Source organism: Furipterus horrens, unplaced genomic scaffold (assembly GCF_987537825.1).
Source record: "Furipterus horrens unplaced genomic scaffold, mFurHor1.1.pri manual_scaffold_11, whole genome shotgun sequence".
Lineage (NCBI taxonomy): Eukaryota > Metazoa > Chordata > Mammalia > Chiroptera > Furipteridae > Furipterus > Furipterus horrens.
Genome location: NW_028327181.1, coordinates 18,666,123 through 18,693,022, shown reverse-complemented (window position 1 = coordinate 18,693,022; position 26,900 = coordinate 18,666,123). Strand labels below are relative to the sequence as shown.

The 26,900-nt window shown below is 54.2% G+C and overlaps 1 protein-coding gene across 7 annotated transcripts; it reads right to left on the bottom strand.

Moving 5' to 3' along the window:
* Positions 1–105: 105 nt before the first annotated feature.
* PPM1F (protein phosphatase, Mg2+/Mn2+ dependent 1F) lies at positions 106–26,513 on the bottom strand. 7 transcript variants are annotated; one of them, XM_090290982.1, is made up of 9 exons: positions 26,395–26,513; positions 25,391–25,541; positions 20,283–20,531; positions 15,330–15,472; positions 10,587–10,789; positions 9,819–10,007; positions 7,924–8,067; positions 5,489–5,582; positions 106–4,167 (listed from the first exon to the last, which is right to left on the bottom strand). In XM_090290982.1, exons 2-9 carry the CDS (start codon positions 25,414–25,416, stop codon positions 3,788–3,790), a joined length of 1,428 nt encoding a protein of 475 aa, XP_090147108.1. In that variant the 5' UTR covers positions 25,417–25,541; positions 26,395–26,513; the 3' UTR covers positions 106–3,787. The 7 variants fall into 7 exon arrangements, with proteins under 7 accessions (XP_090147108.1, XP_090147107.1, XP_090147106.1 ...); XM_090290981.1 differs by having other exon boundaries at positions 25,391–25,564; positions 26,406–26,513; XM_090290980.1 differs by having other exon boundaries at positions 26,406–26,513.
* Between the last annotated feature and the right edge of the window lie 387 nt (positions 26,514–26,900).

Here is a 26,900-nt window from a genome sequence, read left to right as displayed (position 1 = left end):
AGATTTGTAGATGGTTCCTCTGCACTCCAGGAACTTCCAAACCCCTGGACATCCAGGGGAACCAGGAATTCAGAGATGAGAGAAGGCAGGATTCAGGACTCGAGATAGGTTTCAGAACTTGTGGTTTATTGACAATTGAGCACAGTAGCCCTGGGAGGAGACCACCTTTCTGGCCTCATCCTGGGACTTGTACCTACAGTCAGGGTAAATCACAATTGTGTCCTAGAAAAGACCCCCCACCCCCACAGAACCTCACGAAACGTGCACAAATAAACTCCTGGCAAGGCTGGCACAGCATGTGAATGGCAAAGCTTGGCAAATTTGGCAAAGCTGTGGAGCCTTGGAAAAGCACAGGCCCCAGGGGCTGCCCCCTCTGGATTGTGGGCAGTCAAATCAAAGTTTTTCTGCTCAAGGCCCCCCCAGCTTCTGTAGAGCTGGTGTGGGGGCCAGGCCTAGGAGCTGTCAGAACTGTGCCCATAGCCCTAGGAACACTGCTGAGGTAGCCGGGGAAGGGCCAGGCCAGGACTACAAGTGGCCTCAGAGACGGGAGACAGGGCTGTAGCCAAAAGCTGGCCCATGGTTCTCCTTGGGGCCGGGTATCTCCCCAAAACACACCCATTTCCTAGCCCTGGATGCTGAGGACAGACTGGGTTGCGGAGGCCATACGTCCACCTCAGAATTTCGGCAGGTTGGTAGCTTCACTAGCCGCCCTGGGGAGCCCAGCTGTGCCTGCCTCTCTCCCAGGCGCCGCCCCCAACCTGAGCTGCCTGCCTCTCCCGCCGCGGCTGGCTTGGGATCAGCTCTACCTGTAAAAGCGGTGCTGGAATTCTCCAGCTTTTGTATTACATATAAAGCACTGGCATCAGTAGCTCAATTCTTTTCCAACCCACTTATTTTTAAGAATAGACACTAGTAATACTTAATCACTCCCTCCCTGCTGGCAGTGGGGGAGGGGCCCTCAGTCCTAGCAACTTCTCCCCAGAATGTACTGTTTTCCCCTGGAGGGCCCCCCCGCACCTTCAGAATTCCAGGAGCTGTTGCACAGACTCAGTACAACCCTGTGCCCTAAAAAGGGGGAAATGAGGCCCAGGGAGGTGCAATGACTGATTCAACCCACATAGGAGCTAGTGGCAAAACTGGGACTTAAGGAGGGGCTCGAGGTTTCCAGACCAGTGTCTCAGCTGGGGGCCCTTTGGGACTGTGGCCTGAAGAGGAAGCGGACCAGGATGTAGTGGCTCCCAGCGCAGCCCAGTCAGGATGGAAAAGACCTGCTCTGTGCCTGGGTGTGTGGCGGGAGAACAAGGGCTCCTTAGGCTGACAGGCCACACCACACAGCAAAGACCTCCGCTGGGGGTGAGGGCTTTAACCCCAGCAGCCTGGCTAGAGGTTGGAGAGGCGTCAGGACAAGCCTGGAGGAACATCTTGGTGGAGCCTCAAACCAGGGCACCAATCAAACCATCAAGTGGTGCAATCCAGACCCCACGCTGTGAAGCTTCTCTCTTGGCAGCAATCAACAGAATAAGATTAGCAAAGAAAAGAGAAAAACAAGCCCATTGCTCCCTCCTTCCATTAAGGTCATGCCCTCAGGGTGCCAGGCTGGTAGAGAAGGATGGGGCCACATCCAGCCTGCCCTCAGCATTGTGCTGGGAGGGTCTGACAAAGGGGCTTCTGGCCCCCAGAAGGCAGTGGGGCCTTCAAGTTAAATGGGGTGACACAGTCATGTTGGCTGCCAAACATTCTCTGAATTGCAGTGACCGTGTGTAAGAGGCTTTTTATCACAAGACCCTCAGAAAGGCACAGATGACAAGGCCTCAGGGTCCTCATCCTGCTATAGGGGAGGGGCAAACTCAGCCCACAGGCCGTGGCCCCCCATGGCTCCTTCCCTTCCGATGGGCAGCCCAACTGCTTCAGGAGGGATGGCTTCCACCATCTGCCCCTTCCCTGGGACTCCCCTCAGCGCTGCTGGGAGCATGGGGCTCCCTGCACAGACCTTCCTGGGGCCTGGCTGCTGTGGGACTCAGAATGCTCCGACAGGAGCTCCTGGCCTTGAGGCCCTGGTACCAAGCTTCCTCCCACTGCCCAGCCCCCCAGACACTTTCTGCTAAAGGCAGCTGAGCCACCCACTCCCCCTCCCAGACTTGCCAGCCTCGGCCTGCAGCAGCCCTGCCCACCATTGCAAGCCCAGGTCCTACCTGGAGCCCTCCCCGACCTCTGCTGCTTTGACTTCACACACCAGTTGTAGCAGCCCACCTGTGAGCTTCGCCTTCCCAAGGCAGTAGGGGCCATGAATGAGCTCTCTCACAGGCAGGCAAGGCCAGGGGCAGACAGAGCCAGGCAGCCGAGGCTGCCACTATTGGCAGAAAGAGGGGCAGGGGCAGGGGCAGGGGCTGGACGGGCAGGACAGACTCCCAGCTGCACTCCTGTTGCCTCCCCAACAGACCCAGAGGCTACATCAGACTTGCCAGAACCTCTTACGTGTTTCTGAATGAAACCAATCCAACTACCAACACACAAGACATTCTAGAACATTCTAAACAGCAGCAAGGACCTGCCTGCTCATGGAGCTCAAGCTCTCAGCCTAGGATCCAGCCAGATACCGAGTGGCAGGGCCAGGGAAGGTGGGGACCAGGCAGGGACCATAGTCACCCTGAGCTCCTGGAGCCCTGCGGTCTGGCCCAGGCCACGCTCTTAGGGACCAACCACTTCACTGTCAGTGACACAACTCAAAGAGGCAGAAAGAACTCTTCTGGGAAGAATTCTAGCCTAAACCATCTACTGTAACAAAATAAGTCCTGTTTTTGTAGAAACTTAAACATGCCTATTAGAACCCACTGAAGGCTGTGCAGATCTAGCCTTACCTACAACTGTTTAAGGCACTTGAATGGCTTAGTAACACTACCTGGAAAGGTTTTTGCTTCAATCTTGAAGAAAAAAACTCAGTAATACTGCAAAAGAAGTTTCCCCTAAAAAAATATCAGTATGTTGTTTTCTAAGGAATAAAATAAATGCTAAGCTCTGCTTAAGTTATTAGCCACAACAGGTCACCTTGGCACCAACAGAACAAAGACAAAACCTGAAGTACTGCTTCTGAATTAGACTTTTCCCTGGGGAAAATAAAAGAACACAACAGACACGTGCAGCATCTCGGAGCTTCCCCTTGCTGGGTGTGGGGGGGGACGAGAGGGACTAGTGAAGCCAGGGCCACACGTCCTGGCCGCCATGGTGCAGGCGGGGGGCCACTGCAGACCTGATCCCAGATCCTCTCCCGTTTGGGCAGCGAGCTCTGCCAGCCTGGCCCCGCCAGGTGTGTCTGCAGACATGAACCCTCCCAGCTGCGGCCTATGAGGAATGGATGAGAAACCTGCACTGGGGGCCCAGGACATGCTTGCAAATGACCACGGCTCCTGAGTCTGTGCTCAAGGGTCCACACACAGTGTCCCACTGCCCCATGCACATGGCCGGTGTCTTTGGTCTGGCTGCAGTCAGTAACTATGGCCTCTGGTTCCACCCCTGCCCTGTGGGAGCAAGAGTTGGTCTAGTTCCTGGGTCATCTTCGCTTGGTGAGGCTTCCTTTGTTCTACTGTGTGTCATGAGCAAGGTGTGACACCTGCCAACCCGTGCAGGTCCGCAGTCAACAGGATGGGCCAGCAAGCAGCACAAGGGCTCGGGAATCCCAGGGGAAAGCACTGCTTGGGTGGTGCCCGCCTGCCCACCACTACCTGTTGAGTCCTAAGACATCTGAAGGGTAGGATCACAGGGTGGGGACCACGGGGGGGGCCTGGACCTCCTAGCTTCTCCATGGAATGTTGTTCTCTGGCTCTGAGAGGTCAGAGGGCAAGTCTTGACTTCTCCTGTCTGCTTGGGTGTCCTTGGCCCCCTGGACCCCACCCTCCAGCAGGTCTTGGGGATCCCTGAGGAAGACCACCATGACCGTGATATTGTCATGGGAACCCCGCTCCCGGGCTGCGGCCACCAGCTCCTCAGCGACATGTAGCCCACTGCCCTGCTGCCTGACCAGGTGGCTCTGCACAAGGCCGGCCACCTCCTGGTGGGGGACTACATCAAAGAAGCCATCACAAGCCAGCAGCAGGTAGTCCTCAGAGCCGGTCAGCTCCCGGGAGGCTGTGTCTGCCTCTCCAGACACATAGGGCTTCTGGAAGACATCCCCTGTGCATGGGAGAGAAGCACCTCGTGTCAGAGAATTGACCCACAGGCTGCTCCGTCCATTTGCCAGCCTGGTCTCACTGTGGCCACCTCTCCTCCAACCCCCATGCTCACAGGTAAGGACACAGGGTAAAAAGGTAACTTCACATGGAGGGGATGTGACAGATTTATTCTGCTATTCCAGAGGGAAGAATCAAAACCCAGCAGGGCGGGAGTTCGGCACCACAAACTCGTTTTTTCACTCTCGGTGGAGCAGGGCCCGGGGCACTGCCTGGCTGGTGGCCCTGGCCCTCCTGGGCTCCCAACAGCACCCCCCAGACACCTGACAGGCGCGCAACCAAGCTTGCTTTTCCTCCCTCGCGCCTGCCCTTCCAGGCTCCTCAGCTTGGAAATGGCACCACACTCCCCAGGTCCTTCTGCCCAAATCTAGGGGGTTTCCTCTGATTCTCTCTCACACCCCACATCCAATCTGTTGGCTTTACCCTCAAAATGCAGCTCACACTCCCCTCCCCTCCTGGTTTCTGCAGCTCACACCTCATGCAGACCCCTCTGGGATTCCTGCCGGCCCCCTCCTTCTGCTCTTGCCCGGACAGTCACGTCCCCAAGGAGCGTGAACCAGACCCTGTGGTCCCTTAGTTGGAGCTGCCCAGAACTCCCCTCTCCTTGGAAGGGCTCATGATCCCCAGTTTCCATGCGGAGAGGCCCACGACCACCTCCCTGCCCTGGTGTGTCCAGAGACTCAAGGGCAGAAGCTGCAGGGAGGAGGGCTATAGAGATGGCAACCGTTTGGCAAGAAGGACAGACATTTGAGGAGGCTGGAAGGACAGATGCCCCATCACAGGCGTTAGCAGGAAGAGGGTGATTCCTAAGTATCTGAAGAAGAGATGTGGCTGTTGAGCCCCAGACTGAGGCCTGGCAGGTGTGGGATGCTGAGAAAATAGGATGGGGCAGGTGAGGGGTTGCTTTTATTTCAGATTATAAAAGAAAGAAAAAAAAATCATCAGCATGAATGGGGGGAATACACTTCACTTACAGAATGTTTAAAACTCATCTCCCAGCTAACCAAAGATTTCCTTCTAGATATTTTGAGGAAGTTTCAACAAAGAGATAATGACATAGAAGTTGACCCACGATTATCTGTGCAAGATGGAAGTTTCTAAGGTATCTGTGTCTGCACTCTCCAAACTCCCTTCACAATCTGACTGCTAACAAGACCCCACTGATGACAGGCACCTTTTCAGCACATGGCACTGCTGTCCCCAACAGCTGGCTCCAGAGGCCTGAGCCCTCGGTGACCTTTCTCTCCCACCCCTTGCCTCCTTACCAATGGCTCTAGAGACAGCCAGGGTCCCGTTGACTCTCCAGCAGTCCATGTGCGACACAAAGCCACCCAGAGCTTCAATGCGCTCCTTTTCGTCCTGTGGGAGACAGCCAGAGTGGGGGGCCTAGGCGCTCCGACGGGGCAGGTACCCAGCACTGCCACCTGGGATGGGATGAGCTGGTTTCTAAGACAGTGCTGGGAGCCATAGCTCTTGAAAGATGCCCAAACGAGGCTCTAGTAACACAGTGAGGAGTTGGGAATGACCTACTCATCACTCGGTTGCAGGGATGGCTACACAGATTATAGTGCAAATACAGACAGGCCACACTCAGCCTGTTCTTGAGCAGCACTTCAGGGTCAGGGAGATGCTCACGAGGCAACAGAAAGAGCACGAGGAGCACGAGGAGCCCCGGCATGAGACGGCAAGACCCCCAGCAGCTCCCTTTTTGTGCAGGACACTGTCCCTTCTCTGTACAATGCTGGGAGGAGACCAAGCGTGTGCTACATGCGGCCATTTGGCAGGGCTGGATGAAACCCAAACCAGGCCCTAGACAAGCCCTATGGCCCTGGGTCCTTATCCTTCTGCCTGCAGACCCTGCCCGGCTCCCAAAGGACGGTGATGCTCCCACCCTGAGAGGACAGGACAGAGGCCCAGTCCACCCATGGCTCCTAAAACCTCTTTGGTCCTACAAATTCCCCTGAACGGGGTTTCCAGACGTGAGCTTGCTGCCCGAAGGGTGGTAACAAGAGTGTCTGCTGCTTGATGTGAACCTGCAGCTTGGAAGGGGTGGAGCCAGGGCCAAGCACGGCCACCTGTCCTTGCTCTTTGCCATGGTGCCACACTCCTGAATTCAGGCAGTGTTTGGAAAATGCTGCCTGCAAGAAGCACCCAGTGGGCCTCAGAGGAGGTGCTGGACGCTGAGCTTACACAGATGAGGCCAGTGGGTGCAGAACCAGCACTCCAAGCAGGAGCCGTATTTAGCACTAACCTGGGCCACAATTCACCCAACTGCTTGTCCCAGGGGAGGAGGGCCCACTGGAGAGCAGGCACTGGAGGCCCTGAAGTGACAGAGAATACCTGCCACTTTCTGGCTCTGCTTTGGGCAAGTTACTTAACCTCTCTGGGCTTCAGTTCTTCCTTTATACAATGGGGAGAGCACACGTAGGAGGCTGAGCACAAGGTAGGAGCTGCCATGAGGCTAAGAAGCGCTGTCATTCCTGGCTGTTATGATACTCCCTGCAATGCTTTCTAGAAGCCACAGAAAAGAGAGTTCCACACAATTACATAAAACCAACACTTCCATGTGGAAAAGCCCATAAAGAAAGACAACAGAATTTTCAAATCACTGCACAGAGAGCCAACCTTCTTAATGTATGTAAGATGTATACAGATCAATAAGAAAAAAGAGCAATAGTTCAGGACAAAAACGGGCAAAGGACAGAAACAGTGTTCTCAGGGAAGGTGATGTAAATGATCTTCAGTGTTTGAAAAGAGGCCCAAGCTGGTTCCTTCACAGAAATGCAAACTAAACAAAGGCCTTCTCAGCTCTCCTATAGCAGGACCCCACACAGCCTGAGGGGGGAGTTTGGCAAATCTGTACTGTGTAGATGTACCTGACCCTGACCAAGGAAATGCTGTTAGTATTGTTATGTATTGCTGCCTTGTTTCTAGTACCAAGACTGAAAAAAAAAACTTTGAGAAGAGACAGAAATGAATGGAACTCCAACAGCCCTAGGAGAGGGTGGAAGCAGTTTATGTGCTGACGTGGAACCCCCACCAGGCGTGTAGAGAGGTGAAACAGCCAGTGCAGAGCAGTGTGTGGGCCCCCAGGCACCCCCAGAGGTGCACACTCTTGGTCTCCCACCTCAGGAGACAGAACGGACACTTCTGTGAGATATGGACTGAGAAGGAATGTCATCCTTGGTTCCAGGTGAGAATCCTGGGGCACAGTGGGTGACTGGCCTCAGGGTCTCAGTGTAGCTTCTGCCTAACAAAGCCCCAAGCCTGGTTCCTCCCAGCCCAGCCTCACCTCTTCCCTGAAGCCCTCCTTCCCCGTAGCCTAGGTGGGCCACTCCTTGCAAGCATGCACGACAGGACCCTGCACATTGACCCCATTTACTTGGCTGCCTGCTGGGTAGTCTAGCTCTCCCCTGCAGCTCTGCGCACCGTGTCACTGTGACAGGAGGGGTTCACTTGAGACCACTTGCTGTTATAGTGTCCCAAGTTTTAGGGGACACTTGGCCATTGGAGTTTGGGAGGGGAGCTCTCCCTATGGAGAAGCACCAGGGGTTTCCCAGGAAGATGGTCCAAGGCCCCTTTGACTTCCTAATCTGCCCCAGTAACCCTCAGCCAGGGCTCCCTGACCACCTGCTTCCCTGATGGGTGCAGCACAATGGGGCCAGGGATGTCCCAGGGGTGGGTGGAGGGAGCCCCTTACCTGTCGCTCAGGTTTATGTGGCTCCATCAGCTTCACCACCTGTCCCTGCTGTACCAGGATGACCTGGGAGTCCCCGAGCCAGGCGATGTGCAGGGTCTTTCCTGTGATGAGTGCGCACACACCTGTGGTTCCGCTCTGCAGCCGCTGTGAAAAGAGGAGGCCGAGGGAGCAGGGTGAGGGCGGGCCTGGCCCTGCCCCGCAGGCCCGCACGCTCCGGACCGAAGGACTGCTGGCAGAGTGCTGAGTAAGAGGGGAGGGTTGCAGATGCATGACGGGCACCGTGAAGGTCACAGGGTCACGCTGCGTGGAAGGACAGCACAGCCTGTGCAATCTCATTCATATCAAGCTCTGGAAACACCAAGCAGCACCTGTTGTGTCAGAAAGCAGAGGAGTGGGGAGCAGGAGGGGAGAAAGGCGGGAAAATGGCAGGAAGAAACTTCTGGGGGTGAATACGTTCATTGCTGTGAGGGTTTCATGGGTGCAGACATATGCCAAAACCTAGCACATCGTGCACTTTAAATATGTGCAATTAATTATGTGTCAATTATATCTCAATAAAGATGTTTAAAAATACTAAACTAAACCAAACACCTGCTTCAGAGAATCCTTACTCAACTATGAGAGGCAGCCCTGAGCTCAGAGACTTTTCTTACCTCGTATGGGGGACAGTGGCCAGAAGGGCTGAGGCAGGTTAGCACTTCCCTGGTTCCCGCCTCGCCGTTTTCAATGCCTTACGGTTTTCTGTTATGTCCGGGTTTGCTGATTTCCATTCTGTGCTCACAGCGTCTGATGATGGTGCAGCTCCCACCCCAAGTCGCCCCACTAGCCATGTCAACTGGGGCACATCAACTGGGCCTCAGTTTCCCAATATCTAAAAGGGACCTGATCTACCCCACAGGGCTACGAGAAAACCCACTGAAAAGAACAGGTAAGGTTCAGTGGTGGTGGTGTTGGGGGCGGATGTACTCTTTCTTCTTTCAGTAACAGACGCCTCATCCCTGTGTGGCTCTAACTCCCACAGAAAGAACCCTCCCAGCGGACACCAGCTCCTGCTGAGACCCTGACAGGAGAACAAGGGGAACTGGGGGGGGGGGGGGGTGTGCTAATCACGCATTTTGTTTTCTGTATTTTATGATGCTTTGATAAACCTGGGGCCTTGCTAACCCTGGGGAGAATCCCCACCTCCACCCCCGGCCAGCTAATTCCTGAAGATAGCAAGCGTCTCCCCCAGGAGCTCCTTTCATGCACAAGCCAGCAGGTCTGGAGCCCATGTCTTCAACCATCTTTGTCTCTCCTGCTGGGCCAACGTTCCCCTGGCCCGGATGGCTGGGGACTGCTCCTGTAGCTCAGGGCCTGTAGAGATCATTCCAACTAGCCAATCCTAAGCTTGCTGTGACTTGCTGGCCCTGCCTCACCCATGCCTTCCTGCGGCCATGCCTTCCCCTCTCCCTCTACCTCCCTCTGCCATGCTTCCCATGTGGCACTGTGTGGCATAGCATCTCCTTTTGAGAACTGTAATGAACACCTCTAAGTAATAAACTGCTCTTTCAGGACATTTGTCCCTGTGTCTGTCATCTCACACGCTTGATTAAAACAAAATCCTGGGCACATTCTAATACAGCCAGCCTGTCCTTCCCTGCAAGGCCGGCACACCCTCTGCAGTGGGGCACGTCCATATTGCAGCAGGGCCTGGCTTTAGGGTGCCTCTATTCAAATGAAAAGCAAGCCCCCCTTGGCTATAAGAATGAAATGACACGGCTGCCAGCAGCAATTAGTGAGGACCTTCCAGCAACACCAACCACGTCTATTTCTGTCCCTCTGCAGGGGCTAGGCCTTTCCGATGCTCATGGCTACTGGCTTCCCAGCTGCACAGAAGGTCGTCCACCTGTTCTCACCTCCCGCTTGGCCTTCCAGAGGAACATCTCATCGGTGCGCCGGAAAGCTTCTCTGAGGGCCCCCTCAGGGTCTGTGGGCAGCTCCGGCCGGCGAGCTGCATTGCTGTGTATGTGCACAGCGGCATACCTCGCGGCGTCCACTCCTCCGTGACCGTCAAACACTGCAAAGTAGGCGCGGTCCACGGGGTCCTGGTGGGGAACACAGTGGGAGTCACTGCCCTGCTGGCCTCATGCCCGACCAAGGCTGTGGCCCAGCCAGAGACTCTTAACAGGCGCTGACTGAAAGGGTCAGGAGGGTTCTGGAAGAATCAGCATGGCCTTCGCCATCAGACAACCCTCCAGCACATCAGATCCACCTTCTGCACCGAGATGCTGGGAACGTGAGATGCAGCAGGCGGCTCCCAGTGCTTGAGACAGAGCAGGGCTCTGCGATCCTGAGTCCAGGTGAATACGGTGCCCAGGGCCTCCCCCCACAACTGACTGGGAAAAACCGTTCCTTGCCTCAGTCCCTCAGCTGGGGAAGCAAGGTGGCTAGTGGCCGCCCTGGTCCAGACGTGCTGGGATGATGAACTTCCAGACTCCCTGGAGATGCTTTGAGAGATGTCCAGCAACTGGGCCTTCAGATGGAAGCTGTCATCATCACTCCTGCGTCAGCTCTGCTTGGCACCCAGAGTAGTTTCCCATCCCTTATGCACGTCTCCTAAGCTGTCCTGACTGGGGACACTGGCCTCATGAGCTGCCCTAGAGCCCAGGAGGTGGCACACTCACCGACAGGCCAAAGAGGTGGTTGAAGGCAGGAAGGCACACGTGCCGGTCCTCCATCCTGCGGCGAGTGTTCCGGATGGCGTGAATTGAGACCAGCCACTGCCGCTGCGGAGCCCGGGCAGTCAAGGGCACCTGTTTCTGCCACTGGCTGCACACTTCCCAGAGCTGGTTAAAGAAGCTCCGTGCCAAGCCCTTGGCATCCAGCACTGATGGGCAAGATGGAGGATTGTTAGGAAAGCCCCAGTGCAGGTCAGCTGATGCTCCGTGTGCTCACCCTGCACCCCCTCCCTGTGGCCCCTGCAGCTCTCCAGACAGCCTCATCACAGGCCTGCACAGGCCCCTCTAACCCATCACTGCCCGGGCACACCAGCCAATAAATTACATGTGACAGGCTGTGTCCTAAGCAGTGAGAAGTGTCTGGTTTAGCAACAGGCACCAAGAGCCTCCTGTCCCACGTGGAACACCTCCACTCATGGGAGCTCACCCGAAGGAAATAGCGGAAATACATGGGTGATTTAAGGACAAAGTATAGACTCCCTTATAATTTTGCATTAATTAGAAACAATATATATCCATGACAGAATAAATGACAGTCTATTCTTCTGACAAAGAATTAAGATGCTATTAAAAATAATTTTCACTACCAAACATGTAACTGCCACTGGCCCAGCAACTGCACCCCTTGGCATTTATCCCAGATAAATTAAAACTAGTTCATACAAAAACTTGTGCCTGATGGTTCACAGCAGCTTTATATGGAATAGGTGAAAACCGGAATCAGCCCAAACGTCCTTCGATGTGTGAATGGTTAAACAAACCTGGGTACATCATGCCACAGAACACCACTTAGGAGGAAAAAGGAAGGAGCTACTGATACATACAGAAACCTGGATGAGTCTCCAGGGAATTATGCTGAATGAAGAAAGCAAGTCCCCAAAAGTTACACCCTGTGTGATTCCATTTATATGCATTCTTCACACGATAAAATTATAGCAACAGAGAAGGCGGGTAGCTGTCAGCGGTTGGGTGGGGGTGTCAGGGCAGTCATACAGGGGACATGACTGAGGGATGGAAGTGTTCTGCATCTCAACTATGTTAGGATCCCGGCCATGATATTTCACTAGTTTTGTAAGACGTTACCATTGCGGGCAACTGCTTAAAGGGTGCTTGGGATGCTGATGTGTTATTTCTTTTCTCTTTTTTTAAAGATGTTATTTATTTTTAGAGGGGAAGGGAGGGAAAAAGAGAGGGAGAGAGATATCAATATGTGGGTGCCTCTCGCATGCCCCCAACTGGGGACCTGGTCCGCAACCCAGGCATGTGCCCTGACTGGGAACCGAACCGGCGACCCTTTGGTTCACAGGCCAGCACTCGACCCACTGAGCCTGTTATTTCTTATAACTGCATCTGAGGCTATAGTTCTCTCAAATAAAGTTTAATTAAAAACAAAAATGGACTTTTACAGAGTTTCAAAGTACATAAAATGCTTATGCCATGATATGAAGGAAAAATACTGATATTAAGAAAAAATGTTGTGGGGAAAAAAAAAAGGGATGGAAAATTCCATGTACAGTTCAATCATGAGTATATGAGAAAGTTTTCAACCACATGGACCCAGAAAATAAAAGGCAGGGAAGGCACCAACCACAGTGTCAGCAGTGGCTCTCTACAGGTGGTGGTTTATGGGTGATGTTTCTTCTTAAGTACACTTTGTTAGTGCTTTCCCAATTTGCCATTTCAAGTGTTAGCCCCAGGCAATGGTTTTAAAATACATCCATACTTTCACTGATACCTCTCCCTTTAAGAGTGGGAGCTCAGTTTGCTCCCCTTGAGTGCGTAACTTCATGACCTTAGTGACCTGCTTCCAATGACTATAATAAAACCAAAGTGACCAGGAGCGGCTTCAGATACTAAGCCCTAAGAGGCACTGTGGCTTCCATCTTGTGTGCCCTGTCTTTCTCACTGTCTCTCTCTCCTCTTCCGTCTCCCTTGTGAATCACTGGCTCAGAGGGAAGCCAGCTGCCATGTCATGAGGATGCTCAAGCAGTCCTGTGGAAGGTCCACATGGTATGGAACTGAGGCCTCCTGCCAACAACTGTGTGACAACAATTTGGAAGTGGCATCTCTGCTCCCAGTGGCCTTTATCTGATCTCATGAGACCCTGGGCAAGATCCACCTGCTGAGCTGCTCCCAAACTCCAGACTCACAGAAACTGTGAGACAATAAACGTTTATTGTTTTAAGCCACTAAATTTTGGGGCAATGTTATGCAGCAACAAGTAATACCGTCTATAATACAGATTTTAAAAGAAAAACTTAAATCCTACCTAAACCTGGCTCTAACATTAACATTAACAATAAACAGGTCCAAAGGAAACCTCAGATGCCACACTTCAGAGACTCAGTTTATTCTGATGTACAAACCCCTCCTGAGACCCCTGCTGGCCCAGGTGCTGGTGACAGATACCGGTGAGTCAGTGCTGGTCACCTATGTGGGGGACCCCAGGGCAAATAACTAGAAATGGCAGATTCAGGAGTGTTGCAGGCCACACTTGAAGAATTTGGGGAGTTAGAGAAGGAACAGCTTGTGCCCCAAGGAAGTGGCTGCAGAAGGAAAGGAGAAGAGCTGAGGCCAGGGGAGGCATAGAGGGCCTGGGAGTGCAGGAAGCCCCGGAGAGATACTTCTGAGGAAATCCATGCCATCGGGGTGGCTGCTGCAACCACACTCAGGACGTGGTGGCCATTCAGGCATTTTTTGAGAACTGGGTTTTATCAGCTCTTAAATACCTAGGGAGGCACAGAATACCGTTGACTCTCTTAGGTCATGCAACTGTTTTCATCAGCGTGTTTAAACCTGAATCTTGGCTCCAGCAAAGGGCAATTACCAATGAGAATGATAAGCTATGGGGAGGATCACCTGGCCCACACACGCTGAGGCTGCTCACAGGACACGCCGGCTCTCCTGGCACCTATAGGAACTGCTCACTGGGGAGGGGCTGTGGGTAGCGCCACCTGACCCTACCGCCTGGAGGTCTTAGTCACATCTCTGCCCTTGGGTGATGATTCCCATAACACCCACTGATAGATTTTACTAAGTCCTACGCCCATGACAGGGACAGCTGATCCAGGACTGCACGGAGGGCAGGAGCAGGAGCCCCCATGTGCAAGGATCTGCCGCTCTCAGCCGCCGCACTGCTCCTTCCCGCCAGCAGGCGGCGATAATACTCTGCCAGGACGCGCCGGGCGGGGCTGGAGGGCGCTCCCTCTGCAGTGGCCGAGAGCCTGCTGGTTTTGCAGAGGCAATGGCTGCCTGTCAGTGAGGTGCTGTCTCCTGCAGGGGGAGACAGGAAGCTGTGCTAGGAAGGAATGAGGACAGGGAGCCCAGGAAAAAGGGCAGGGGAGTCGAACATATGGGCCCAGGCCCAGCACCTACAGCAGGGACAAGCTGCGTGTTTTTCTTCTCTTTTGCCTATCTGTTCATTGCTTTGCCTTCAATGCTCCCACTAGTGCTGAGACAGTGGGAAAATACAGGAATACCTTGTTTTATTACGCTTCACTGTATAGTGCTTGACAGATGTTGCAGTTTTTATAAACTAAAGGCAAGACACTCCCCCACCCCATCCACCACCACCAGCAAAAAGATTATGACGCTTTACTGCAGTGGCCTGGAACCAAGTCCCCAATATCTCAGAGGTATGCCTGTAATTAAGTGACATAGGGGAGGTGTTAGCAAAAGTAATGTATACATGAACCAAACAGACACACTGTACACCTTAAACTTCTGCAATGTGATGTGTCAATTACACGTCAATGAAAAAAATGATAAAAGTAACACAGCCAGATAGGAAATGGCAAAGGAAGGGGAATCTGTTGAGGCTCCCACTACCTTGACAACCAGGCCGCGCCCCAGGACCCATTCTGTCTTCTGCATCCCAACTGGCCTCACCAGCAAGCACAGAGAGACCGAAAGCTGGTGCCTAGCCTGGCCCACCACACACTGTGCCATAGGCCACAGCTGAGCAACCCTTGCTTGCTGCATGTAGTTCTGGTCCAACATGAACTGACATTTTGGTGAAATACAATAGAAACGAATTACTAGGAAAGTGAAAGGAAGACATGCAAAATAAGAGCCCGCAGGTTTTAACATGAGGCTCACTCCCTGCTTCTGGGTCCCTCTTGCTATGTGGCTGGAGGCCACCCTGCTGACCAATGTCCCAGAAGCAGGCTGCTTTCTCAAGCTCTCATGGACCAGCCCAGGCAATGGGCGAAGCTCTAACATTTTCTACCAGCTGGACATCAAGGCTGCCCCTGGGAACCCACTCCCACATCATCCTCCCAACTCCCACATCAGCATGGGGTGATGTTGGCTGAGGCAAAAGAGCAGAAGCATGACATAGTCAGGACCTTGGGGTCCTCCCGTGTAAAACGGGCCACATGTTATTCATCCCCTGGCTGTTCTGAAGCTCAGTGAGTGGCTGCTGTGCTCCCCCTGATGATTTCAGGCTATGAGTGCTTCCTCTGCATCCTGATCCTGCCCCTGTCATGAGCACACATACAGGCTGTTGCCCCTCCGAGGTTCTCAGTCATATGCTGCCACAACCATCTTCCCACCAGCAAAAGAGGAAAGAAGACAGAGGCCAGGTGAGCCCTGCCCTCTCCCACCAGTGCTCACAGTGGCCTGCCCCTTGCCCAGCTGGTAAGTCAGCTGCCTGCTAAGCCTGGGGTCCCAAGACAGAGGTGAACTCACAGGTGACAGGGGTCTTCTCCTCCACTTCCCCGTTGTCTTCCTCCTCCTGCCTGGGCAACATCCTGAATTCAGAAAGGTCTTTCTGCAGCAGCTGGGAAACTGCTTCGTGGGCCAGAGATGAAGCAAGTGGTGGCGGAGCGTTCCTGGGATGGGAATACGAAGTGAACTGGGGCCGGCTCCTCGGCAGAAGTCAACACTCCAGCACCAGTCTGACCCCTCCAGGAGACCTCAGGCCCCTTCCACCCAGGGAGGCCCCCCTGGAGGTAGCAATGACCACTTGCACTCCCTTGTGGGGCCACAACGAGCAGGTTGGCCTCTGGTCCTTGGGGAGCCCATGTCCACATGGTGTCGTTTACTGGGGCCTGTGCCGCACCAGATTTGGGCTGAGGTTGGTGGGGAGGGCGTGTCACAGACTTGTGAGCTGTGTCCATTGGCCTGCAAGGCCAGCCCAAACAAACTGCACAATGTCCAGCCTGGTGACAGGTGCCTGATCACCAAAGCAGCCAGGGACCTCTGGGTATGGGGGAGCTTATGGATAGAATTATGTCCCCCCAAATTCATATGTTGAAGTTCTAATCCCCAGTGCCTCCAAATGTGACCTTGCTTGGAAATAGGCTGGTTGCAGATACAATTAGATGAGACTCAGACACAAGACACACACAGAGAGAACAAGGTGAGAATGAAGGCAGAGATCAGAGTGATGGACTCACAAGTCAAGGGTGGCCAACAACCACAAGGAACTAGGCCTACTGACACCTTGGTCTTAGACTTCCAGGCTCCAGAAATCTCAGACAATACATTTCTGTTATTTAAGGCACCCAGCATGTGGCCCTTCATCATGGCCATCCCAGGAAGCAAATCTTGGACTACACTAGGAAGGCTAGGCTGTGCATGGCCCATTGGGTCCCTGGTCCATCAAAACAGCTGCTACAAGGGGATGCTAGGGGGAGGGGTGCAGGTGCCAGGGCAATGGGGAGCCATTACTTGGTGTGTTTTAAAGAGGCATGTGACAGGATGGGATAGGCTTGTCTCTGGCCTCTCCATTCAGGATGGATTGCAGGGTAAATCCTGCGAGGCAGCCAAGGCCCTAGCTAGGCAGGGCCTCGTGGTGGACAGTGGGGGACAGAGCAGGTGCTGGGCAGGGGATGGACAGGTTCCACGTCCACAGTGAGTCTCAGTTTCAGCTGCATGTTGAGAGGCCTGGGGCTAGTGGGCATGTGGTCTGGAGATGGGGCCTCTAAATGAATGGGGGTGAGGGCTACAGCCCAAAGGAGCACACCTGGGCAGACAGCAGCTGGGAAGCTGGGAGAAGCTGGAGGGGTGGCCCCCCAGGGCTGTGGAGGAACAACTCTGGAAAGCAAGATTTGGTTGAGTGCTTTGAAGGTCACTGCCAGGCCACCCAGAACAGCCCGGGCGGGTAGGGAGGTGGCGTAGGCAGGAATGGGAAAGCAAATGGAGGGAGGAAATGGGAACCTCAAGTACAAGAAAAGAGGGACAAGGGGCAGCTGGCTAGAAGTCATGGGGATAAAGAGACTGAGGCCAATGGAGAAGGACTATCAAAGATTCTGCCACAGGTGCACTTTTCCACGGGCTCTCTGGCCTGCCTGCTCAATCCCCAGCTTCGGGGCTGGCTCTAACTCCCTGTTCCTGGGCAGCTCTCCCTGGCTCCCTAAGGCATAGAGGTCGTTACCCCTGGTGCCCCTACAGCTTCAAGAATGTATCCTGACCCCAATATCTGCCTCCCCACCAGTGGGAGCTTCTTGCAGGCTGGAAGACATGTGTTCACCCCCATGTGCCTTTCCCTGAGGGCTGGGGGTGGGTAGCCCGTGATTTTCCGCTGCACTGGGCTTCACCCTGATGGCATGGGCCTCCCAACAGCCTGGTGGACAGTTCATGTCCCCTTGCACCTAGGCATCTGTGGTGTCTATAGATGGTCTTAGGAATCTTCGGGGATGAATGAAGGTGATTGAGGGGGAGGAGCCTCTGGAACTGCCTTTGAGAAACAACCAGCCAAGACATGAGAAATGAGTTCCTCTGCTATTTGGGGATTTCCTGCCCACCACTGGGTTTTCCATTTTCACAGGAGGGGGAAGGGGCGCCTGTTCTCCTTGTTCCTGGGGAGGTCCAGCTGTGTCTTCCTGAAGTCCCATTGCTGAGGCCACTGAGCTTCCGGCCATGGGGACCCAGACAATGCCTGGCTTTGTGCCACAGGCTTGCTTCCTGGATGCCTCTCCCCCAGGGTCCCGCCCAGTACAGCCCCAGGCACTCAGGCCCTGCATCAGTCAGGGCTCCTGAAGTGGCCCGAAGAGGCAATATGAGTGGGACAAAGTGTGTGTGCAAGGCACAGGGACAGATAAACACTCCAGTCCTGTACACTTTGGGGATTTTTCAAGGAATTCCCAGTTTAGCAGCAGAGAGGAAAACACACATAAATAATATAGTGTAAGGTAGGCACTGCTCAGGGACCTGGGATGTGACAGGGAACTGCAAACGACAGGGGGAAAAACAAGATGTAAATTATCATACCCCTGAACTCAGTGATCTGACTTCCAGACAGTTTCGTAACAGATACCATTCACAATCTGAAAAACTCCATGGACCAGTATGCCCGGGGCTCCTTACACTCAAGAGCCGGCATGCTCTGGCTCTAGCTCCAGGGCTGGAGCCCAGTGGGAACATGTCAGGGGTGCTTCTGACAGTCACATGCAGGGTAGACAATGTGTGAACATCTGTGTCTACACAGGAAAGAAAGACTAGGAAAGGACAAAAATAACTGAAAATAAATCTACTAAGATGGCTGGAAAATATAAGACTTTAAAATATCACATTTTAAGGTAATTTAAGGTGGATTCACAGAGGCGTGCACAACCCCTCCAGGGGGCTGTGACCCTGGTCTCTTTAGTCACAAACAGTCTCAGGCCTGCTCTGTGATCCTGCTAATTAACAGGGTGCTCATTTAACACCTGAGCCCAGGGCCTGCTGCCACCTCCCGCCCTCTCAGACGCTGTGGCCAGGGCCCCGAGGAGTCCCACCCACCTCCAACAAGTCCTGATTTCCCCTGCATTTAGCTTGAGACACCTGCCCTGCATCTAAGCTAACACTTACCCCCAAGGCCCTGCGCCCCACCTCCCAACTTCTCCAGCTCAGGCCCCTCTCTGGGCAGAAGTGTGGTCACCTGCTCCTGCTTGGCTACCCTCCTCTTCCTCACCCCCTGCCATTTCCACTTATCTGAAGAAAAAGCAGCCTCCCTGCCCCCATCCTTAGTCCTCCTCCTCCCTGCACATCCCTTCTCTGAGCCCTCTCCTTCCGTGACCTGGGAACTGACCCTCAAACTGGTGTCCCTCCTAGGCTCACCGCTGTGGCAAATCCCTCTTCTAATGCTGTACCCCTTGCCCAGAGGCCCAGCTAACGTGAGGCTCCGCTGTCACCCAGGCTGGCTTTCCCACCTTGGTCCTGTGCCACTCGCAGGACAGACTCTGCGGCCCTGGGACCCTCCATTTCCCTTCTCCCCTCTGAGTGCAGCTGCTGTGCCTGGCTGGCTCCCCCTCCTCCCGTCTGTCCTTCGCGCTCCTGGCCGAGGGAAGCAGAATTCTAGGACCCCTCTTGCCCTCCCCTCCCATCTCCCGCATCGCCAGCACCCATCCAGCACCCCCAATGCGGCGGCGTCAGGTACCAGGCCCGCTCTGCTCCACCTGCTTCTAAAATATTTCCTCAAAGCCAGACAAGCTGGCAATCTCCTCTTCACATGCCATCCTAAGGGACACGGTGACTGGGCCTTTTCTCCTGAGCTGTGTGGGGCCAAGGGAGATGCTAGGATGGGCATGGCCACGAAGCAGGCCCACAACCAGAGGCCTTTGTGCTCAGCTACCCAGGCTCCCACACTGCAGCAGCACCGGCAAGAAAGAGTGGGTAGCTCTGCTGGGGGTGGGGTTTAGCGGGCGGGGGATGGAGCTGACCTGCTGAAAAGGAAGCAGACCAAGGCCAGGGCCTTGTCCTGATTTTACGGGTGATGCAGTGACTAGGGACTGTGGGTATGGTCCCTCAGGGTAAGATGAGGTTCACGTGAATGCCACATGGCCCGCCAGCCCACACACCAAGAGCTTCCCTGTATCCTTCTCGGAATTTGCTATGCTAGTCACACTCCTTTCCTGTGTCTCAGCTTCCTCACCTGGGAAACGGGGGAAGTATCACTGCCTCTCTGTGGGGCAGCGTGGTCTGCATGCTGGGTACACGGCCAGGCCTCACCCTGCCCCCGAATGGAGGCCTTGGCCAGTCTCCTAACCCATCTGGCTTCTGTCTCCCCATCTGTGAAACAGAACAGAAACAGGACCCCGGAACCCTCCACTGCTTAGCACCTGTCATGAACTGAATTGTGTCCTACAAAATGACATGCTGAAGTCCTAACCCAAGTGGTTCACGATGGGACCTTATTTGGAATTTGGGTTTTTGCAGGTCATACTGGAGCAGGGTGGGCCCCATATCCAATAGGACTGGTGTCCTTACAAGACACATGGAAAGACAGGGAGATATGCCATGTGAAGACAGACACATGGAAAAATACCATGTGACAACAAAAGCCAGAATGGAGTGGTGTGTCTCCAGGCCAAGGAACACTAAGGGCCACTGATGACACCAGAAGCTAAGAGAAAGGTCTGGAACCGATTCTTCTAGACAGTCTTTGTTTGAGGACATGTCCCCACTGACATGCTGACTTTCGGCCTCCAGAGCTGAGACAATTCGTTTCTATTCCTCTGAGCCACCCAGCCTGTGGGGCTTTGTTATAGCTGTCCTGGGGAACCAGCAGAGCGCTGTCACAGGGACTCACATAGGGAACATAAACTGCATGGGGCAGGAAGTGGGGGGTAAATGCCAGGTTCAAGGTCACCATGTGGCACATGCCATGCCTCGTTCTCCCATCCTATTCTGTCTCCTCCGGGGGAATACATGGCCTACCTGCTGCCCAGGAAGCCCACTGCCAGCTCAGCCAGCTCGCCCTCCACCTCCTCCTGGCTCAGCACTGTCCCCGGAACCTTCCACGGCAAAGGGCTCTCTGGGCTAACTGCAGCTGGGAAGTCGCGGAGGAACTCGTCCAGGAAGCCGGGGGTCTCCTCTGCCATCTGGTGGCTCTGCTCTGGGGCTCCAGAGGCCATGCCCAGAGCATCCCGAGAGGGCCTGCAGCCAGGGTTCCAATCAGGCTTCACGCTGGGGAGAGAGAGGAGGGTCAGCACAACAGGGAGCACTCAGTACCCTGCTGTGGCGTCTTCGGGCCCTGCAGTGCTGACTTCCTGGTGCCTCGCTATCGCCTGCACCTCCAAGCAGCACATGGCAGGGGCCACACCAAACCAAGGGCCTAGGGCAGAATGCCAGGGCCATAAGCTTCACACACAGTTCAGGGGGCCCAAGTTAAGTGGGAGGGCCCACGCTGGCTGGTCTGATTTGAGAGGGGACTTGGGAGAAGCTAGAGAAGCAGCTTCAGGAGACTGAGCCAAGAGCAGCGACTGCATGATGTCCTGAAGAAGGAAGGGGTGCTCCTGGCAGAGATGGCAGTGGAGTTAGTGCTGGGCAAGAGAGGGACATTAGGACCAGGCCACTGAGGCAGGTGAGGGGGTTCAACCTGACCCAGGACCTGGGCACCCAAGAGGTGAGGAAGTGATGGCACCACGTCTTGTGAGCCTAAAAGTGGTACCCAGAGTGGAGAAGGAACACCTGTTAAAGGAAGAAAATGCCCTGGACAGGCTGGCTCTGGGCTATTTCAGAGATGGACCAGAGGGGGAGCAGGAAGGGCTCCACAAAGGCTGTGGGGCACCCCAGGCTGTGGGCAGCAGGAAGCAGAGGGTTAACCCAAGACAGTCAGGAGACTTCTGAATGTGTAAGTCCTCTCCAATGGGAAGAGCCCAGGCTTCCCATGGCCGGCTGGAGGAGAAGCCACTGACCCCACAGTCTTGGACACAGCTCCAGCCCCGAGGGCACATCCTCCCAGCAACTTTAGGAAGGTGGAGGGCTTACTAGCTGCTAGCCTCTCAGGGTCACAGAGGGATTATGGAGCCCAAGCCTGTCATCCTCCCCCACTTCCCACAACCCACTTCTCTCACATCTGGAAGAGGGCGTCACTCACCCCCATCCTCCACCCAAGGTGGAATCCAGCTCCTCCCCCTCAGCTTGGGACCACTCTTTCCACCTCACACCCACTCTTTTTTCCTAAGGCCCTGCCTGTCAGACACCCAGATAGCCCCAAGGGCCACTGGACTCCCGCCTCCCACTCACAGCCTCCGGATCCAGTCACATAGGTCTTCCATTCATTGCCTCTTGGGGTCAGCTCTGCCCCCCACCCTCCCTCAATCCCACTTAGGGGCTGCAGCCCAGCCCTCTCCAGGCCCCAGTTCCTAACACACACCTGGGCAGTCACCTCCCATCGCCACCTGCTCCTGACAGGCTCCTCCCTCTCGCCCCCTCCTCTCTTCCTATCCATAGCATCCAGCTCAGAAACTTTCTTCAGACTGAATCCCACACACTTATCCCCCTGAGAAAGTGTTAACAAACTGACTTGAGAGCCCAAGCAACTCCCCACATTCTAGGAGATTTGGGGGAGCATTTTCATAGCCCATTCCCTCCTGAGGAGTGAACAGAGACAGCAGGGGCACAGGAGAGAACCTTCTGGAATCAACCATCTTAGACATCTACAGACCACAGCTGTTAACTCTACCAAAGGGCAGCTGTAGGCAGCGGTTTGAAGTTGGAGGACAAAGGCAGCTCAGAGCCCACTGCAGAATGTAGCCAGGGGAAGGGTTGTCCTTGTCAAGAACTAACTTAGCACAAGTCTTCTGAAGAATAAAGATGGAAAATGTGAGGGTGGAGGGGAGAGGGAGAGTTAAATGTCTAATCAGCAAAGGATTCGAGGGTAACGGGAAAATGGTGGTCAATTAAAAAACAAACACACACAGGGGGGCAGGGAGAGAAGGGGAGTAAGTAGGGGAAGGGTTAGTAAAGAAACTAGTATAAATAACCCACGGACATGGACAATGAGGTGGGGATTGACTGTGGGAGAAGGGGTGGGCTGGGGAGGCAGCAATGGGGGGAAAAAGTGGGACAACTGTAATAGAAGAACAATAAACCAATAAAAAATTAAAAAGAAACCAAAACACAAAATCTCTCCCTTCTTCCAGAGACAGGAATCAAAAATTAATTTTTAAAAGGAGACACACAAAAATAATATAGAAAAGGGGCCACTTGTAATAGGACACGGGGACAGATTTAAGTTCATTGTTATCCTTCAATTTACTCACCAGAAGTGCAGACAATGCAGCCCCAGGTTACAACAGCAAATGAGTAAAAAAGGTCAAGAAAGTAAAATAAAGAAGGAAGACCGCTCAGTGCATTATAACGAGCAGGGTAAGACTGTGAAACGGGGAGATCAGGAAAGGCTGGGAACCCATGGGGTGGTGAGGGTCAGCTGTGGAGGAGGCCGGCCAGGCCACACCAGTGTCCACAAATACAAGAATCAAGCCAATGAAAACAAGATGACAACAAGAATTTCCCAGCAGGCTCGGACACCCTTGGGCAGAGAAAGAGGCCTCCTCTGCTTTCCCCGCCTCTGCATTCAACCATTCTGGTCTCCTGTTGCTTAGAGAGAAATGTAAGTAACACAGAGCTGCCTCAAGCAATACTGAGTGCCCTGGTAGGGTTGGGAAATGCCCAGCCCAGAAACAAATACTCCAGAGGCACTGAAATGTCGGAATCCGTGTGAAATGACAGTGTGCTCACTGACCTCCCCAGAATGCGCAGGAGAGCCCCTTTGAGAACCCTGGCCCACAGTACAAACCAGAGTTCAAGGCCCTTCACCTTTGACCTCACTTGCTGCAGGTGGCACCGCTGGACATTTTGTAATATAGGAGCCTCCTAACCTCTTAGCCTTGGGATACTGTTTCCTGTGTCTGGGACCCCCTCACCCCAAAGTGGGCCAATTTCCCTGGGGGTTGGGGACCCCTCCTCTCTGCACTGCAGCACTGGTCTCTGCCATGCCCCTGCTCACCACGCAGGGGGCTGCGGTCATGTGCCCTGTGCCCACTGCCCTAAGTCCGGGCTCCAACGTGGGCCTGGATGGCAGTCTGAGTGGAACATGTGCATCAAGGGAGGTCTGGAATTTGAGGCAGTGCAGGAGTGACAAGTGCTCATATGCAAGCTCGACCTGCAGCCTGGGGAGCAAGCTGGCTTATTCTCAGGGCCTGCACCAGCTGCCCTCCTTCGCTACCCTCCTTCGCTAGACAGGTAGGTGGCCCAGAGCTACCCTGCCTGCTGGCTTGTTTCTGCATCACCTAAAGGACATGAGGTGCCAGAGAGGGACCAGGACTGGCTTCCGTTCTCTGGGGCCCAGCTGCTTTATAACTTACAAGTAATTTCCTTCCTTGCCCTTCCTTTTTTCAACAAACTCCCGACTCTGTGATGAAGTCACACGGATATGAGCAAAACAATCCCTACCCTTGGGAGCCCAGGGCCTTGAGTTGAAGGCATGAAGACAGCAGGAGGGAGGAATGTCCCAAAGTGGGAGCCAGAGGTGGTCCCGGGACTGTCAGGAAGGGCGGGGGACAGTGCTGTGGCCCTGAGTTCTCATAGGACCAACTGAAGAGACAGAGTCTCTGGAATGCAGCAGCTAGCAGGCAAGCAGCAGGACCAGGCAGGGCAGAATGAGGTGGAGCTGAGCCTGGTGCAGAGATATCCCGACTGGGGATGATGGTGAGGGACTCAGGAGGGGCTTGGGCATGAAGTTTGTGCAAGTCACCAAAGACCTGGGCTGAGTAAGGGAGGGACACTGAGCCCCCAGCCCCCAGTGCCACGTGCCTTGACCAGTCCGGCTAAGCCTGGCTCCTGGAGTGATGTCCTCTGAACTGCTCATCAGCGGGCAGCCAGGGTAGCCGGAATGACAGTGCTGCCAGCTAACAGCTGCCAAGGGTCCAAAGGTGCCATCGCTGCTCTGAGCGCTCACCCTGGATCACCTCTTTTCATCTCCTAACCTGCGATTATACCTACTTTACAGGTGGGGGCTGCAGCATAAGGGCCAAGTAATTTGCCAGTGTCCCTGGGTGGCATTCATGACTGGCTCCTAACTGTGCTGGCAACCCTGCCGACCGTGCATCAGTCACCAACACCAATTCAGCCTCTCTCATGGCCCTGTTTTTCAGTTCTGTGCCCCCTACCCTGGCACAGCCCCTCACCTCCTGTACCTTACTGGTGGGTGGCATTCCATTTTGCCCCAAGACCTCTCTAATCCAGGCTCTGCTGAAATCATAACACCTTTGGTGTCCAGCCCTGTCTTCTGTGGCTCTAGAGCACTTTTGCTGGCACCTGACTTGTAAAAAGTCCTTTTTTTAACATTTAAAATATTTCTTTTCCTCTAGTTTACTAGTGTTGACTCATAAGCTCGACTAACGCTTATTTGTACGACTGCATTTTTCTAGGTCTGGACAAAATACTTGTTGAGTCCTGCTTAACCTCAGAAGCCCTGTGAAGAAAAAAATAGTGATCCTTAGAAAAGGAAACTACGTCACTGTTACAAAAGTATTCAATGTTAAAATTTTTTCTGCAAATAAAGACTCTTATTTCTTTACTTCTGAATAACTACTGGGAAGATTTTTGTAAATGTTTCTAGATCTCACATATATATATTTATATATATGTAAATTTTATGACAAAAAATATAAAACATACAATTTATCATTCTACCCATTTTTAAGTGTACAGTTTTGTGGTACTAAGCTTCCTGAGGTCGGGGGGCCCACCCCTGTCCTCTCCCATGTTAACACGGCCTTGCTGCATGGCAGCCGGCACGTGTGACGACAGAGGGAAGGCGCTGGCTTCCTTCCACCACCAGTGGGTGGTGTGGGCTGAGACGTGCAGCCTGAGGTCTGGAACCTTCAAAGAGTTAGCTAAAACACTCCGGGGAACATGGTGGGCCGCAGAGAAAGGTTTTAAAGACAGGGTTGGCTTCAGGTGCTATCTCAAAGGAATCCTACAAATGAACTCGTGTAGAGGTTTACAACTTTCAAAGTGACATTCTTTTTGTTTACCTCTCACAACTGCGCAGAAAGTACATGCTGTTAGGTTACAGTGCAGATGAAGAAACAGGCTCAGTGACTGTGGGCAACCCACCTACGGCTGAAGTAAAGGTGGACTAGGACAGGATCTTCAAATGCCCTTATCAGCTCCAGTTCACCTCCACTGCAGGAGGAAAAGAGGGAAACCTGACAATAGGCAGGATGTGAGCATACAGGCCAGAGTGAGCGGAGATGACCTCAGAGTTCTGGCCCTCACAGCCATCCAGCTTGGCCCAGGTGATGCCATGAGGACATGTGTCAGTCAGGATATGGGTCTGGCTGGCTGGAAGGCTGGTGGAGGTGGGTGGGGTCCATCACCATCCACTGTGTCAGGCCCTACATTAAAGTCCCTGTGATCGGGTGCCATTTCTCCCTATTGCACAGAGAGGTTAAAGGGCTTGCCTGAGGTCACACAGTCGCAGCGGTGGAGCCCGTGGCCTCCCTGTCTGAGGTTCTATTTCACACGTGTCCCGCTAAAGCTGCTGCAGCCCAAACACTGGCTTTAACAAAAACACCTGAAATACACCTGGGGGAGGGCCAGGGGTGGCGGCAGGCCATGGGGTGGGGGCATTTGGGCAGCCATGCAGTCCTGCAAAGGCGCAGGGACCGGTGGGGTAGGGGTCTGGGCAGTGGGACCGGCCCAGATGCTCCTGGGCAGTGGGGTGCAGAGGGACCGGACTCCGGAAAATGGGGGCGCTTCACCCCTCAGCACCCCATTCTGCTTCGGCCCTCAGTCCACACCTGGCCTTGGCTCGGCCACACCCCCGCCAGCCCAATGGCCTCCCAGTTCTGCACCTTTAGCCCCCCAACTCCCCACCCCAGGTTCCTGAGCAGCTCCTCCCACTCTTCAGCCCCCCAACTCGGGCCCCTAACCCTTTCAGCCTCTCCATCTCGGCCTCCCTGTCTCCTCAGCCCCCATCCTGCCCCCTCTGGATCCTCAGCGGCCCGCCTCACCCCTGCACAGCTAGGGCCCCCACCTGAGCCTCACCCCAGCGCCGTCAGCCCCGCAGTCCCGCGCCAGGGGGTTCCTCACCCCCAGGTCCCCGCGGGCCTCAAGTGCCGCTCTGCCGCTCACCGCCCAGCAAGCCACTCCGGCCGGCCCCGCCCACTTCCCGTCTCCGGCCGCCGTGGTCGTCACGCAGGCGCAGTCGAACGCCCCGGGAGTGGCCTCTGCTGCCCCCTGGCGGCGTCACGACTCGTGACTTCGGCCCTTTCTTTTCAGGTGAAGAGCGGCCCTCATCCTGGGTTCTGGGTGCTCGCTGGTGACTTAACATTTTGAGCCTTGAGTGGATGGTTAGATGGGGGAAAGCAATCCCTACCTCACAGCGCCCAGAAATTAAGCAACTTGTGTAGTCAACAGCCGTTAAGTGGTAGAACAGGGATGCACACCCAGACTGCCCAGGGCCCGCCATCCATCAGGCAAGGAGGTCGGGGCCACCGTACTTTTAAGGACTATATCAGTTTCCAGTTGCTGCTAAGACAA